Source organism: Equus przewalskii, chromosome 7, assembly GCF_037783145.1.
Source record: "Equus przewalskii isolate Varuska chromosome 7, EquPr2, whole genome shotgun sequence".
Taxonomy (NCBI): domain Eukaryota; kingdom Metazoa; phylum Chordata; class Mammalia; order Perissodactyla; family Equidae; genus Equus; species Equus przewalskii.
This window is the reverse complement of record NC_091837.1, coordinates 41,563,702-41,580,383: the sequence shown is the minus strand read 5'-3', so window position 1 is coordinate 41,580,383 and position 16,682 is coordinate 41,563,702. Positions and strand designations below refer to the sequence as shown.

The following is a 16,682-nucleotide window of genomic DNA, read 5'->3' as shown; positions in this document are numbered from 1 at the left end:
ACATCTATATAGTCTGTAAGTTCTTCCCAGACATGTGTTTTTATATATAATACACACACGCTCATATATTTATAGTCATGTACTGCATAATGATGTTTTGGTCAACTACGGACCAGACTGCATGTATTGTGGTCCTATAAGATTAGTACCATATAGCCAATGTGGTAATAGGCTATACCACCTAGATTTGTGTAAGTGCACTCTGTGACGTTCACAGAACGAGGAAATTGCTTAACACCACATTTCTCACGACGATGCATTTCCCTGTCATTAAGCAGCACGTGACTGTCTCTATACAAACATACAGACACATACATGTATATTTGGTGGTAAGAATTGACAACAGATTCCTAAGGGGAAAATAATGACTGACTTCATTTGATTTCAGTTAATAATGGGACTTGGTACCCAGGGAGCGGAGAAGAAGAGTGCAGCATCTATTGCGTGTTTCTTGGCTGCTAATGGTGCTGACCTTAGCATTCGAAATAAGAAGGGTCAATCTCCACTTGATCTCTGTCCTGATCCAAGTCTCTGCAAAGCACTGGCAAAGTGTCATAAAGAAAAAGTCAGGTTTGTATTATTTATCATAAAACTTAATAGTCTATGTGTAAAATATCGTGTGGTTTCATAATGGAGAACTTAATTACTTGAAAATGTCTTTGTCTTTCCTCTTCTATCTTTGTGTTGACTCTTTCTTTCTTAAAAATTTCCCTACAGGCAGCATGTCTCTTATTTCGTGTTGTATTCTTTACATTATTAAATATCACGCTTTATGCGTAATAAATTCTAAGAAACTTTTCTAAACTAGTCTATCTTCCAGTACTTGTATATGTTAGAGAAATTTATCTGTAAGAAAAGTCTCACCAGTGAAATTGCTGTGATTATATGTATATTTAAAATTTTAATAGACTCTTTCAAAGAGCGGCAGTCTACATGCTCACCAACAGGGTATATCTCACACAAACTGTGTAATAATTCTAGCACCTTGCACAGTGCCTGACAGACACTTCATAAATATCTATGAAGGACTGAAAGAATGAACAAATGAATGAACCAATTCCTGATGTTTTCTCTAAAAATGATCATTTCACACTTGTCTTCTTTTCTAAAAGTAAAATGTGTCATTGACTTTAATTATTATTTATAATACAACTAAATTTCTTATTATGAGATATTATAGACATACAAAAAGGTAAGTCTCATTTCTTTTTCACCCAGATGGTACTGTACAACTATTATTGCTCTATATACCTGGTTCTAGTCATTGAACATTTCAGTAGTTGTCCCTTGACCTTTGTGCCCTTTGCCTCTCTTATAGTTTATGGATAGTGATGAAATGACATTTCTTTGGAATCCATGCATAGAGCTATGTTATAGAGAAATTAATACAATGAGGTATATACATTTCTTTAAGTTTATTCTTTTTTTTTTTTTTAAAGATTTTATTTTTTCCTTTTTCTCCCCAAAGCTCCCCGGTACATAGTTGTGTATTCTTCGATGTGGGTTCTTCTAGTTGTGGCACGTGGGACGCTGCCTCAGCGTGGTCTGATGAGCAGTGCCATGTCCGCGCCCAGGATTCGAACTAAGGAAACACTGGGCCGCCTGCAGCGGAGCGCGCGAACTTAACCACTCGGCCACGGGGCCAGCCCCTTTAAGTTTATTCTTAAGGAGAATAAAGTTCTACTACAAAAAGACAGAATGCATCTAAAAATAGATAGATACAAGGCACTATAATTACTGTAGTAATAACTTTAGCACTGGCCTCTAAGATGAAACTGCTTTGTGTGTGTGTGTGTGCACGCACGTGTTCATGAATTTCTAAAGATCGTAGTAGAAATGGAGTATTCCTTTTCTCTAACAGTAGTTGGTCATTTATATGTATTTCTTTGTCTTGTATCTATATATTTATAGATGCATTCTGTCTTTCTATAATAGAATTTTATGCTCTTTAAGGATACACTTAAAGAAATGTCAAAACAGCAGCTGCAGTGACATATTTTCCAAAGTGCCCTATTTGTCAGTTGTGAACTCTGATGATGCTTCATTCTGTCTGTAGTTAGGATAACTAACGTGGACTCTGATTAGGATTTTGTTTGATTCCTGTGCCTTCCTCAGCTGGTTCTATATAGAGTGAAACTGTGTTTATGTTAAATTTTTTTCACCTAGTGTTTTTGATTTCTTTGTCAGAAGAAGATCCACCGTTTTCCACTGGGTGAGGATTTGTTCAGTTTGAAATTTGAATAGTATTAGAAGTACCTAAAGAAGCAGAAATGTTTATAAATAAAAAAAATAGTATACAGTGTTTCATATACAGATGTTAAAGATTAATTTTTATTTTATTTTATTAATTTTTTTTTTTTGTGAGGAAGATTACTGCTGAGCCAACATCTGTTACCAGTCTTCCTCTTTTCTTGCTTGAGGAAGATTAGCCAGTCTTCCTCCACTTTATATGTGGGTTGCCGCCACAGCATGGCTGATGAGTGGTGTAGGTCCACACCTAGGATCTGAACCTGTGAGCTCAGTCCGCTGAAGCAGAGTGTGCTGAACTTAACCATCATGCCATGGGGCTGGTGCCAAATCTTAATATTTTGACCTAACTAAAGCTGTTTTTGCATATAATATTGATGTTCTACATGTTTTTAAAAATATTTTAATTAATGAATTTGTAACAAATATTCTGAAGGCTTGATTAGAATTATTTTCTTTTACTAGTGGTCAGGTGGGTTCTCGAAGTCCTTCTATGATTAGTAATGATTCTGAGACCTTGGAAGAGTGTATGGTGTGCTCAGATATGAAGAGAGATACTCTTTTTGGCCCATGTGGACATATTGCCACCTGTTCTTTATGTTCTCCACGAGTCAAGAAATGTCTCATCTGTAAAGAACAAGTTCAGTCCAGGACAAAGGTAATATATTTTTATATAATATTTTGTCATTTTATGATGTTCTTTGAGACTACAGTTAATGATAAGATTATATGATGCCATGTATCTGTTTAATTTTGTTCTTCTTAAGAATGATTAAATATAGGAATGTATAATTTATACATTTATCAAGAGACCAATTATGAGTTTACTTCTTATATGTAAACTATAGTAGTTAAAAATAAACGCAGTCTGCTATTTTGCTATCAAAGCCTCTTATAACCGAAAGATGTATTTAATTCCATTTTGTAATGTAGTTGCTTGTGTATTTCACCTTTTTTGAGTGCATGGACTGTGTTGTACTGCACTGATTTTTGTAAAAGACCAGCTGATTTTTTCTTGTAGAATGTCACACGTTCTGGATTTATTTGATTGTTTTTATCGTGACATTGTTTTATTTGATTCTCTATCCTCCATGTTTCCTATAAACTGGAAGTTAGATCTGATGGCTTGATTAGGGTCAGCTTACATGTTTTTGGCCAAAAAACTTCACAGAAGATGCTACTCATTTTATGTTAAGTCCCACCAGGAGGCAAAGAAAGTCTAATCGTCTTGCACTCAGTGATGGCTGAGTTCTGAATCCACTCTGATCTTACTTCATCTGACTCCTTTTGCTTTTTGAGAAGTGTTATTCTTTTCTGGGCTTCTGGTTTCATTCTTTTTCCATGTGACTGGGTGCTTTATCATAACTATACCGTCTGACTCATTTTGGTTCACTGAAGTAGTTGGTTTCCTTTTTCAGTTGTTTAACGTGCACACATGTGTATGTGTAGAGTGAGATTTAAGTCTTTTACAAATGATTTCTCTCAAGATGACTAGCTTAAACCAAAAGATATGTTGCTTTTGTTTGGTTTCATTTATCAAGTTTATACTGTTTTTTTCATTCCCTTCTTTTTATTCTTTTCATTTTTTTCTTGATGTTGCCTAAGCTGTTCATTAGCCTTCCTTAATCAGAAAGGAGCTGGCACTAATTCTCGTAGTGAATTAGCTGGCAGTGACTTAAAAGGTGTTATCTTGCCAGTGCGTCTTACATTTTCGTAGGGAATCTTCTAAGATTGGATGCTTTTTATGATCCAAATGAATATATCTTTGGTAAAAGTATTGGTGCAGGAAAAAGTACAAGGAAGTTATTTTTAGATGAGAGCTACTGGAGTAGTAGTGTGTGTGTAGCTGTTTAGTCTATTTGTGAAGCTGAAGAGGATGGACTAACAGCACTTACTGTATGCCAGGCACTGTGTTGGTATTTTATATGCATTATATCTGTCTCAGTCCCACTTAATAAATTAATTTGGATCATTCTACTTGGTATTCATAATTTGCTTTAGTTCCCTGCTTACAAAGTTTAACAGTTTGGGAGAGAATCTGAAAGAAAAAAATATAAGCCTTCTCTTGTTTTTGGATTGGACTGTGTATTCTGCTGTTGTGCTTGAAACTTTTTGTTAGATTAAGCCCTATTTCAACAAACCTTTATTGAGCACTTGTTTTGTAGTCAAGACAGAGATGTATATGATAATTCCTTGCTAAAAGTTTGCAATCTCTTGGCAACTGTGATTTAGATTAAAAGCTGCTCTGCCATATAGAATGTTTTTGGTCCTTTCAGAGAGATGTAAAGTGAGTTCAGAGCCCTAGGTTTTCAAAAGCGGAGTCTCAGATATGAGCTGGCCGTTATTGATCATCTAGTCCAGCTCTAGGTATTTACAATTGGAAAAAGTGAAACTCAAAGAAGTATACTGATAGTTGAGTCTTCAGTGCAGTTCTCGTGACTCTTAAGTCCCTGTTCTTTCCCCTGTGTTATGATACACAGAGAAAATTAAAAGCAATATCAAGAGAGGGTTGATGGAACAGGGAGGTAGAGGGGAAGGAATATGCTGTCATTCCTTTTTGGACAAGTTCTGAATTCCAAGAATTAGTAAGCTTTCACTTGTTTTTTTAAATTATGGGATTTTCAAACCTGTAGGAAAGTACAAAAACTAACATATCCACCAAACAGATTGGCCAGCTTGGTTGCAGAGCCTTTGAATATAAAGAAATAGCGACCCCAAGTGGTTAAAAGATAATGAACATCTTCACTGAAGATAAAACTAATTAAAGAATTAGTATTTGGAGGGAGGGAGAATAATAAACAAGCTTGGTCTCTTTAGCAAATAAAGAAATACAAATAAGAAAACTATGAATTATTATTAACCATTCTTGTCGAATCAGCAAAAACAAATTTTAAAAAATACTAGCCAGGAAAGTGGGAAATGGGTACTCTCTTAACACTGTTGGATAGTGAGTTCAGTAAATGGGTTCATGTTTTTGAGAGACTATCCTGATAATATATATACAAACCTTTACAATAAACATGCTTTGATATAGTAATTCCACTTCTGGGACTATAACCTAAGGAACAAACCCAAAAGGGGGAAAATGTTCTGGTTAGGAAGATTTTATATATATATATGTACTATTTCATATATATGTAAAATAAGGGAATGGGTAAGTAAATGATTATTAGATTGATTTGCTAGGTTATTTTGAACTCTTTATAAACAATTCAGATACATAGACAATTGAATTGGGAATCATTTTAAAAACCAGCACACCATTATATAGAGAGAAGAAAATTATAATGTATTTGACACTAATTTTATATTACACATTGAGCTAAACACTTTACATATAATATCTAATTTACATTTTTTTCATTGTCACATTTTAATCTTTGACCAGTACTTAGCACATACAGTTCCTAAAATATTTATATGGAAATGCTTCTTGTATGTAGCTACATCAGTCAGAGTTTCACCTCCCTGCCGTCATTGCTCTTGAGACTTTTGTCCATCTCTCTAGTTGCTAACATTTGGCATTTTCATTTCTTTTTTCACCCAGATTGTGCCTCCTTTTTTCTTTAGCTTACTTAACCAGCCACATAGCTGACTGACATACCTTTGCAACTTAGCCGTGGTCCTCAGCCCTACCCAATCTCCTTTATGAGAGAGGAAAGTGTTTGTTGGGAGCTGTGAAAAATTAGGGTACCTACCTCAGATCCCTTAGCTGCCCATTTCCAAGGTCTTCCTCTTTCTGTTCCCCACCCGCCATTCTGGTGGCGTACTTCTTCGTGTTTGCAGTCTGGGGGTAGATTGGTATACTGAAGGGAACCACTCCCTTCCTTGTCGTCTGACCTTGAATAGGACTGAAGCCTGCATGTGTCATCGTAGAGTTGGAAAGGACACCCTGGTTGTGAGCCCTGGAAGCTGTAGGAAACTGAAATTTGTTTCTTTCAACTGTTTTGAATCAACAGTCAAGTTAGAAACTTTCAGATATCTTATTAGATTTTTTTCACCGTTTCCCACATTTTGTTAGTTACCAAGTCGTCTTAAATATTTCTCAAAACTCTTTCTCCTCCTCCGTATTACTATGTCTTAGTTGAGTTATGCCCTTACTATCTCATATTTAGAATTGTTCAAGGGTATACCTGAATTAGGGCCACTTAACTTCTCTATCTTTTAATTTACTTATTACTATCCTGTGAAGAGGGATTGTTCTTTAATGCTCAGATTAAAAAAAAGCTGTGGCCGAACAACGTTAGGTAAGTTGTTAGTATTGGAGCTAGAATTTGAATCCAGGAATGTAAAGATTCTGACCACCTATGTCTTAACTGCTTTCCACTGTTACAACAACTATGTAAATTCTGTGTGGGTAACAAGGTATAAGTTGGGAAAGTCCATGGAGAGAAAGCGGGTGCAGTATTTGGTTGTTTAGGTGAAGTTATGGGTGAGTGGTAGTCATCATTTCTGAACAGTAATATTAAATGATGCCAGATATGGGTAAATGTGAATGTGTGTTAACAGAGAGAAGAATAGGCAAAAGATGCATGTGAAACCAAGGGCAGTGTGGTGGAGTGGGGGTGAAAGGAGCCAGAGCCAAGGCTAAGAAATAGTTACACACTCAAAACTCAGATTAATTGGAGATGAAGAGGAGGTAAAATCGAGGGAAATTGTGAATAGGTTGTGGAAGACTTGTGGCTTTAGAGATCAGGGAGAAAGAATAGTCCAAAGCTTTGGGCTCCACTCAGCGTGGGAGAACTGACCAAGTCCTGAAAAGGATGTGTTAGGTAGAGTTCCTTAAATGTGGGTAAACAGAAAAATTCCCTTTGGGCTTTAGCAATCTGACTAACCTGGCTAGATTTTTATTAACATTAGAAATCTATCTTAGTTGTTTGTTCTTTTTATTTTTTTCTCAAAGGTATTTTCGGGGAAAAAAAAAGAAAATTGAAGTCTAGTTTGGTCTTCCTGACCTCAGAGGAAATGGAGTTTTTCTCTGTTGTACTTTAGGACAGATAGCGAGAGTAAAGTGGAAATCGAACCTGTTAAACTAGGGTCTATAAAGATGTGAAAATGAGGAACCGAGAGAGTAAAGGATGGAGCACTGTGTGTGCCTAGGCACGTTCCTCCGTGCCTGGGAGAGTTTCCTTACAGAGGAAATATATTTGGAAACAAAAGGAACTGTGGAAGTTACTAGATTTATCGGTAGAAGTTCATGCGTGTGCTGTAACCTCTTTTTTATAGATTGAAGAATGTGTGGTATGCTCTGACAAGAAAGCAGCTGTTCTTTTTCAACCATGTGGACACATGTGTGCTTGTGAGAGTAAGTAGCCTATATAAAACTTCCTCAGTATTATGGTAAAAATAGGAAGTGAAACAAATTATATCTTTGAATTTTTTTGTGTTTGATAACTCATAAACAAAAAAGTTGATGGGTCTCTAGTGCCTTCCATTTCTTTCTCTGTGCTAGAATGTCACCTGTTTTCCTCCTTGCCACTGAGCATTAGAGAAGACGGAATATGCTGTGTTCTACCAGCTCGAATTTTTATTTCGTTTGTGTTAGCACAAAAGATCTCTTCTCACACACAGTAGAAATTTATTTCCAAAAACAAATGTTGAGACATTTAGTCTAGCTTTTTTTTCACATATAAAATTAGCACGTTTTGTTTGTCTTCACCTTAATATTCCTCTCTCGCATACTTTCCCCACTGCTAAGGCACCCACAGCAACCATTTGGGGCTATAATTTCTGGCCACCTTAACCTTTCTTAACGTCTATGTCAAGAAAGCTTATAGGGGCTGGCCCTGTGGTCGAGTGGTTAGTTCATGCGCTCTGCTGCAGGCAGCCCAGTGTTTCGTTGGTTTGAATCCTGGGCACAGATGTGGCATCAAGCCGCGCCAAGGCAGCGTCCCACATGCCACAACTAGAAGGACCCACAACGAAGAATATACAACTATGTACCAGGGGACTTTGGGGAGAAAAAGGAAAAAAAGAAAAAATCTTTAAAAAAAGAGTTTATAGAAATCTTTTCTTTGTGAGGATAATATTGAAGTTTGAGATGTTTTAAACTTTGCTTGTATATATCCCCCTTGTTCTTTTTAAGTTTATACACTGTTCAATATTAATATTCTCCTCTTCCCTTTGCTTTTTTTTTTTTAAAAGATTTTATTCTTTCCTTTTTCTCCCCAAAGCCCCCCAGTACATAGTCATATATTCTTCGTTGTGGGTCCTTGTAGTTGTGGCATGTGGGCTGCCTCAGAGTGATTTGATGAGCAGTGCCATGTCCGCGCCCAGGATTTGAACCAACGAAACACTGGGCCGCCTGCAGCAGAGCGCATGAACTTAACCACTCGGCCATGGGGCCAGCCCCCCCTTTGCTTTCTACATTTGTCAGTGAAGAATTTTAAACAACTTACACCTTACTTATTCAATGGGCACAAGGTAAAGCATGGTGTTTCCTACTGTAGCAAAGTCCAGTCAGTAGGTGTTGATATTTATCTGACTAATGTAAGATACAAATTGTATGACAAATGACTCTTATTGGCATAGATTTGCTTTAAGCCTTGGTGTTTTTTTTCATTCTGACAGGCATTCATCAACTAAAGAAAGGATCAAGGTTTTCTGCTGTAACATTCTGTCATTAGTTAACTGTTTCTGTTTACCAAAGACTGGTATAATGGCTGTTATCAACTGTCAGAGGGCACGGAGAGAGAGAAATCTATCTTAAGTAAAAAGAGCTTGATTATTTGAGTTTTCATAGACCAGGACTTAGCAAGTTTTTTTTTCTTCTTCTCCCCAAAGTTCCCCCAGTACATAGTTGTATATTCTATTTGTAGGTCCTTCTAGTTCTGCTGCCTGGGACACCACCTCAGCATGGCTTGATGAGTGGTGCTAGGTCTGTGCCCTGGATCCAAACTGACAGAACCCTGGGCCGCTGAGGTGGAGTGCAGGAACTTGGCCACAGGGCCACCCCCTAGCAAACTTTTTTATAACGGGTCAAATAATAAATATTTTTGGCTATGTGCGTCCTGCGGTTTCTGTAGTAACTACTCAACTCTGCCATTGTAGTGCAAAAACAACCATAGACAATATGTAAACAGATGGGCCAGACTGTTTTCCATTAACTTTGTTTACAAAAACAGGCGACTGCTTCGGTTTGGTTTGGCCTGCAGGCTGTAGTTTGCTGACCCCTGTTATAGACCAAAGTGACACCTAAAGAGACGTGAAAGCTAATTATAATTAGTTGTTGATAACACAGATTCTAGAGCCTTAAGGTAGTATTTTCCCCAGGAGTTTTCCAAAGTTTTTACATTGTCTTTGCTTTAAAATGTAGCAAGAGCAACAGCTAACTTTTACTGAGCTCTTAACTCGTACCAGGCATTTTAATCTCTGTTTGCGTCTTTCCTCATTTATCTTCACAACAACCCTAAGAAGTAGATTGTTTTCTCCATTTCACAGACATGTTGTTAAATATTTACTTGCTAGGGAAGATGAAATTGAGGTGGAAAATGTCCCTCCCTTAAGGAGTATGCAGTAAAGCAATTAGTGCCCACGTCCCAGCAATGTTAAACGGAGTGTTGGAGCCTCGAATAGTATAGAGTGCCTTGACAGGTTGAAGGAGGAGAGTCTGTATCCTTTTTGGAGGGACTGAAGAAAGATTTTATAGAAAGTATACAACAACCTAACTTAGTGATAAGAATTTGAGGTAATTGTGGTTATGTATTGAGGCAATTAAATTAATCCTTTAAATTTAAGGAAAAAAATCTGCCCCTAGATCGAAGGCAAATCCCAAACCAGGTTTCTACTAGCATTATCTCCTACCTAGTACACCGTTCATAGGCCAGTATCAAACCCTTCTCTCTTTAGGCCTTGGCATGAGATCAACCTTGATAACCATTCTCTATCCACCAGCATAAGCACTTTTAACCATGTGCCCCACCTTGTCCACACCAGTGGTTTTGTGCTTTGTTAAAGTTTACTTTCTTGTTATAAGTTATCCCTGGATATCCTGCCGCAGTTTTTGTTATTTTTTCTGTTTTTGAAATGACAGACACTTGGTACATAGCCTAAGATGTGGAGTATACTTTCCTAATAAATGCTGATTGGAAAGAGTATGTTGACGTATACCATGTGTTGTTTTATAATTAATTAACAACTTTAGATGTAGTATAGTCATGTACCACATAACGGCATTTAGATCAGTGATGGACTGTGTATACGACAGTGGTCCCATAAGATTAGTACCATAACATTAGCCTCGGTGTCATCTCAGTTTGTGTAAGCACTGTAGAGGAGGAAGAAATTTTCCTCTACCCTTCTAAGTTCTTCTGGCTGATCTAAGAATTAAATTGACATGAGGCAGATTAACAGGAGAAAAACAAACAAAAGTTTAATAACATATACACGTGGGAGAAACCCAGGAAAACCGAGTAACTGGGCTAAATGGCCAAAGCCCTCATCTTAAATACCATCCTCATCTAAAGACAAAGGAAGATATTGGGGATCGGGAGAGTCAGGGACTTCAAAAGGAAGGAAGGCAATTCACAGGTAGGTGAAAAGGAGCAAAGGTTTGGTAAACAAGTTTGTTTGGCCACACGCAAACAGAAGAACACAGAAGGGAGCCCAACAAACGGGCTTTTCTATGTTCCTCCCTGTCTACCACCTAGTTCATGTTATGCTAAGGTGATAACTCACTTCCTAAGGTAGGTTTTTATATCTGAATTCTTTCAGGCAGTTAAGAGAGCATAACAAGAAAACATTGAGTGTTTTGTTTCTTAAAAATAATCAGCCTAAAATAATCCTCATGTTAAAGAGACGCATTTTGGGGTGGCCAATTTTGTTCCCCTTCAGTGCTCTCTATGATGTTTGTACAGTGGTGAAATCGCCTGATGATGCATTTCTCAGAACATATCCCTGTTGTTAAGTGATGCATGAATGTATTAACAATCAATAATCTATAATTGTGCCTAGATTTTTCTTCTTGGAATGGGAGAGCATTCTACTGATATACAGGTATTAGAAGAGTCTGCTATGATAAAATTATATTTTCCTGATCACTACATTAAAAAAGTAGTCACTAAGCAATTTGCTTGTTAGATTACATCAATTTGATAGAGAAGGAAGACAATTGTTCAACATATTTTAGGAATTTTAGAGATAAGCTATTTACAGTAGGAAGTATTTTTACAAAATTATCATGTGAGCAACCTTATAGTTCTAGTGTTAGTTAAAATTTATGAAAGGTATCTCCCTCCTTTATTGTCAAGCCTTAACATCTTGAAATATTTATGATGTTACTTATAAAAAAAAAAAACAGAGAAGCCCCCTTTCACAATTTATTCCAATGTATTAGAAAATGTCATTATTTTCATAATGATGGGCTCTTTATTCTAGAGACTACCAATGGAGAATTCTTTGTTTGATAACATTTGAAGAAGGTAGAATTGTTTATTGATATAACTTAATGTTTATCTCAGTGTTAAATTTAAGTTGTAAAAATGAGCAGAGAGAGGCGACCCTCTTATTCATGTTTTCTCTCATAAGAAGTGTCCTTGTTGCTATTTTCCAGACTGTGCTAATCTGATGAAAAAGTGTGTGCAGTGTCGGGCAGTAGTTGAACGAAGAGTGCCTTTCATTATGTGCTGTGGAGGGAAAAGTTCAGAAGATGCCACTGATGATATCTGTAAGTAGATTTTCTTAGGCATTTTCACACTTTGCTTTCTTCTTGGGACTTTCAGGCACATCTCTTCTTAAGTGTAGTACACTATTGCCTTGTAACATAAGGTATGTGACTTGAATCTACAGAGGAACAGGTATGGTTTTGCTCTTGTTATGTACAAGAAACCTGAAATTATATTTTTTTTAGTTTTCAATATGATTATAGAACCTTAAACATTGGTCTTTTAAGAAACTTGCATGCATGATATAAAGAATATTGTTATATTCTTGCTTAAAGAAAATTTGCTGTTTTTTTCTTTATTTTTAGAATATTTTATTGAGGTATTAAAAAGTTTATAACATTCTGAAATTTCAGGTGTACATTATTATTTATCAGTCACCATATATATATATGCCTTTTTACCCTTTTTGTCCACCCCTAACCCCTTCCCCTCTGGTAACCACCAATCTGTTCTCTTTGTTCATGTATTTATCTGTCTTTCACATGTGAAATGATAACAGTGTTTGTCTTTCTCTGGCTTATTTCACTTAACATAATACCCTCAAGGTCCATCCAGGTTGTTGCAAATGGGGTGATTTAGTCTTATTCTATGACTGAGTAGTATTCCATTGTATGTATATACACACACTACATCTTCTTTATCCATTCATCAGTCGATGGGCACTTGGGTTGCTTCCGCATCTTGGCTGTTGTGAGTAATGCTGCAGTGAACATAGGGGTGCATAAGTCTCTTTGAATTATTGTTTTCAAATTCTTTGGATAAATACCCAGTAGTGGGATAGCTGGGTATGGTATTTCTATTTTTAATTTTTTGAGAAATCTTCATACTGTTTTCCATAATGGCTGCACCAGTTTGCATTCCCACCAGCAGTGTATGAGGCTTCCCTTTTCTCCAAATCCTCTCCAACATTTGTTATTTTTTGTCTTGGTAATTGTAGTCACTCTTAACAGGTGTAAGGTGATATCTCATTGTGGTTTGCATTTTCCTAATGGTTAGTAATGTTGAACCTCTTTTCATCTGCCTTTTAGCCATCTTTGTATCTGCTTTAGAAAAATGTCTGTTCATGTCCTCTGCCAATTTTTTGATCAGATTGTTTGTTTTGTTGTCGTTGAGTTGTGTGAATTCTTTATGTATTTTGGAGGTTAACCCCTTGTTAGATATATGGTTTGCAAATGTTTTCTCCCAGTTGGTGGGTTGTCTTTTCGTTTTGTTCCTGGTTTCCTTTGCCTCACAAAAGCTCTTTATTCTGATGTAGTCCCATTTGTTTATTTTTTCTTTTGTTTCCCTTGCCTGAATAGACATGCTATGCGAAAAGATGCTTCTAAGACCAGCGTCAAAGAGTGTGCTGCCTGTATTTTCTTCTAGGAGTTTTATGGTTTCACATCTTACCTTCAAGTCTTTATCCATTTTGGATTAATTTTTTGTGTATGGTGTAATATAATGGTCTGCTTTCATTCTTTTGCATATGACTGTCCAGTTTTCCCAACACCATTTATTGAAGAGACTTTCCTTTCTCCATTGGATGTTTTTGGCACCTTTGTCAAAGATTAGCTGTCTGTAGATGTGTGGTTTTATTTCTGGGCTTTCGGTTCTATGTTCCATTGATCTATGTGTCTGTTTTTGTACCAGTACCATGCTGTTTTGATTGCTATAGCTTTGTAGTATATTTTGAATTCAGGGATTGTGATGCCTCCAGCTTTGTTCTTTTTTCTCAGGAGTACTTCAGCTATTTGGGGTCTTTTGTTGTTCCATATGAATTTAGGATTCTTTGTTCTATTTCCGTGAAGAATGTCATTGGGATTCTGATTTGGATTGCATTGAATCTGTAGGTTGCTTTAGGTAGTATGGACATTTTAACTATGTTTATTCTTCCAATCCATGTGCATGGAATATCTTTCCATTTCTTTATGTCATCATCAATTTCTTTCAATAATGTCTTTTCATTTTTATTGTGTAGGTCTGTCACCTCGGCTTGGTTAAATTTATTCCCGGATATTTTATTCTTTTTGTTGTGATTGTAAATGGGATTGTATTCTTTAGTTCTCTTTCTGTTAGCTCATTATTAGAGTATTGAAATGCAACTGAGTTTTTAAGTTGATTTTGTACCCTGCAACTTAGCTGTAGTTGATTATTTCTAACAGTTTTCCAGTGGATTCTTTAGGGTTTGCTATATGTAGAATCATGTTGCCTGCAAACAGCAAGAGTTTCACTTCTTCCTTGCCAGTTTGGATACCTTTTATTTCTTTTTCTTTCCTAATTGCTCTGGCCAAAACCTTCAGTACTGTGTTGAATAAGAGTGGTGAGAGTGGGCATGCTTGTTTTGTTCCTGTTCTCTGAAGGATGGCTTTCAGTTTTTCCCTGTTGAGTATGGTGTTAGCTGGGGGTTCGTCATATATGGCCTTTATTGTGTTGAGGTACTTTCCTTCTATCCCCGTTGTATTGAGAGTTTTTATCATAAATGGATGTTGAATCCTGTCAAATGCCTTATCTGCATCTATTGAGATGATCACGTGATTTTTATTCCTCATTTGTTAATGTGGTGTATCATATTGATTGATTCACAGATGTTGAACCATCCCTGCATCCCTGGTATAAATCCCATTTGATCATAGTGTATGATCCTTTTAATGTATTGCTGTATTCAGTTTGCCCATATTTTGTTGAGGATTTTTGCATCTATGTTCATTAGCAGTATTGGCCTGTAATTTTCCTTCTTTGTGTTGTCCTTGTCTGGCTTTGGTATCAGGGTGATCTTCGCCTCATAGAGTAAGTTAGAAAGTGTTCCATTTTCCTCAATTTTTTGTAACAGTTTAAGAAGGATAGGTATTAAATCTTCTTTGAATATTTGGTAGAATTCTCCAGAGAAGCCAACTGGTCCTGGACTTTTTTGGGGGGGAGGTTTTTGATTACTGTTTCTTTCTTTTTTTTTGAGGAAGATTAGCCTTCTGCCTATCCTCCTCTTTTTGCTGAGGAAGACTGGCCCTGAGCTAACATCCATGCCCATCTTCCTCTACTTTATATGTGGGATGCCTGCCACAACATGGCTTGCCAAGTGGTGCCATGTCTGCACCCAGGATCCAAACCAGTGAACCCCCGGCTGCCAAAGTGGAACGTGCACACTTAACCACTGCGCCACCTGACTGGCCCCTGATTACTGTTTCAGTCTCTTTTCTTGTGATTGGTTTATACAGATTCTTTTATTTCTTCCTCATTCAGTTTTGGGAGGTTGTATGAGTCTAAGAATTTATCCATTTCTTATAGATTGTCCAATTTGTTGGCATGTAGTTTTTCATAGTATTCTATTATAATACTTTGTATTTCTGTGGTATCCATTGTAATTTCTCCTCTTTCATTTCTAATTTTTATTTATTTGAGCCTTCTCTCTTTTTTTCTTAGTGAGTCTGGCTAAGGGTTTGTCAATTTTATCTTCTTAAAGAACCAGCTCTTAGTTTCATTGACCCTTTCTTCTGTATTTTGGTTCAATTTCATTTATTTCTGCTCTAATGTTTATTATGTTCCCCCTTCTGCTGACTTTGGGCTTTGTTTGTTCTTCTTTTTCTGGTTGTGTTAGGTGTAGTTTAAGATTGCTAACTTGAGATTTTTCTTGTTTGTTAAAGTAGGCTTGTATTGCAATGAATTTCCCTCTTAGGACTGCTTCTGCTGCATCACATATGAGTTGGTATGTGTATTTTCTTTTTCGTTTGTCTCCAGATATTTTTTTATTTCTCCTTTAATTTCTTCCCTGATCCATTGGTTGTTCAGTAGCATGTTGTTTAGTCTCCACGTATTTGTCACTTTCCCAGCTTTTTTCTTGTAGTTGGTTTCTAGTTTCATAACATTATGGTTGGAAAAGATGCTTGATAATGATAAAGGTGTCATCTTAAATTGATTGAAACTTGCCTTGTTTCCCAACACATGGTCTATCTTTGAGACTGTTCCATGTGCACTTGAGAAGAATGTGTATTCTGCTGATTTTGAATGGAGTGCTCTTTATATATCTGTTAAGTCCCTCTGGTCTAGTTTTTTGTTTAATTCCACTGTTTCCTTGTTGACTTTCTGTCTGGATGATCTATCCATTAATGTAAGTGGGATTTTGAGGCCCTCTACTATTATTGCGTTGCTGTTAATTTCTCCCTTTAGGTCTGTTAATAGTTGCTTTATGTACTTTGGTGCTCCTGTGTTATGTGCATAGATATTCCTAACTGTTATGTCCTCTTGGTGGACTGTCCCTTTTATCATTATATACTGCCCCTCTTTGTCTCTCACTGCCTTTTTTATCTTGAAGTCTAGTTTATGTGATATAAGCATGGTAACACCTGCTTTCTTTTGTTTGCCGTTTGCTTGGAGTATTGTCTTCCACCCCCTCACTCTGAGCCTGTGTTTGTCTTTAGAGCTGAGATATGTTTCCTGGAGGCAGCATATTGTTAAGTTGTGTTCTTTAGTCCATCCTGCCAGTCTGTGTCTTTTGATTGGAGAATTCAATCCATTTACATTTAGAGTGATTACTGATAGATGAGGGCTGGATACTGCCATTTTATCTCTTCTCTCCCTGTTGTTCTGTATTTCCCTTGTTTCTCTTCCCGTGTATTTCTGACTGCCATTTCAGTTTGGTGATTTTCTATGATGGTTTTCTCACTTTTCTCTTTATTTATCATTTGTGTCTCTATTCTGATTTTTTGTTTAGTGGTTACTGTAAGCTTTGTATAAAAGATCTCATAGATGAGATAGTCCATTTTCTGATAGCTTCTTATCTCCTTAGACTAAGTAGTTTCC

At 36.7% G+C, this 16,682-nt stretch overlaps 1 protein-coding gene across 2 annotated transcripts in view; it reads left to right on the top strand.

Moving 5' to 3' along the window:
* MIB1 (MIB E3 ubiquitin protein ligase 1) overlaps nucleotides 1-16,682 on the top strand; it is a 141,318-nt gene that overhangs the window by 113,796 nt on the left and 10,840 nt on the right. For both annotated transcript variants that reach the window (XM_070629701.1, XM_070629702.1), the window contains exons 16-19: nucleotides 389-570; nucleotides 2,713-2,905; nucleotides 7,474-7,552; nucleotides 11,798-11,911. In XM_070629701.1, coding sequence (XP_070485802.1) covers nucleotides 389-570; nucleotides 2,713-2,905; nucleotides 7,474-7,552; nucleotides 11,798-11,911 — 568 coding nt within the window. The remainder of the gene's footprint in view (nucleotides 1-388; nucleotides 571-2,712; nucleotides 2,906-7,473; nucleotides 7,553-11,797; nucleotides 11,912-16,682) is intronic.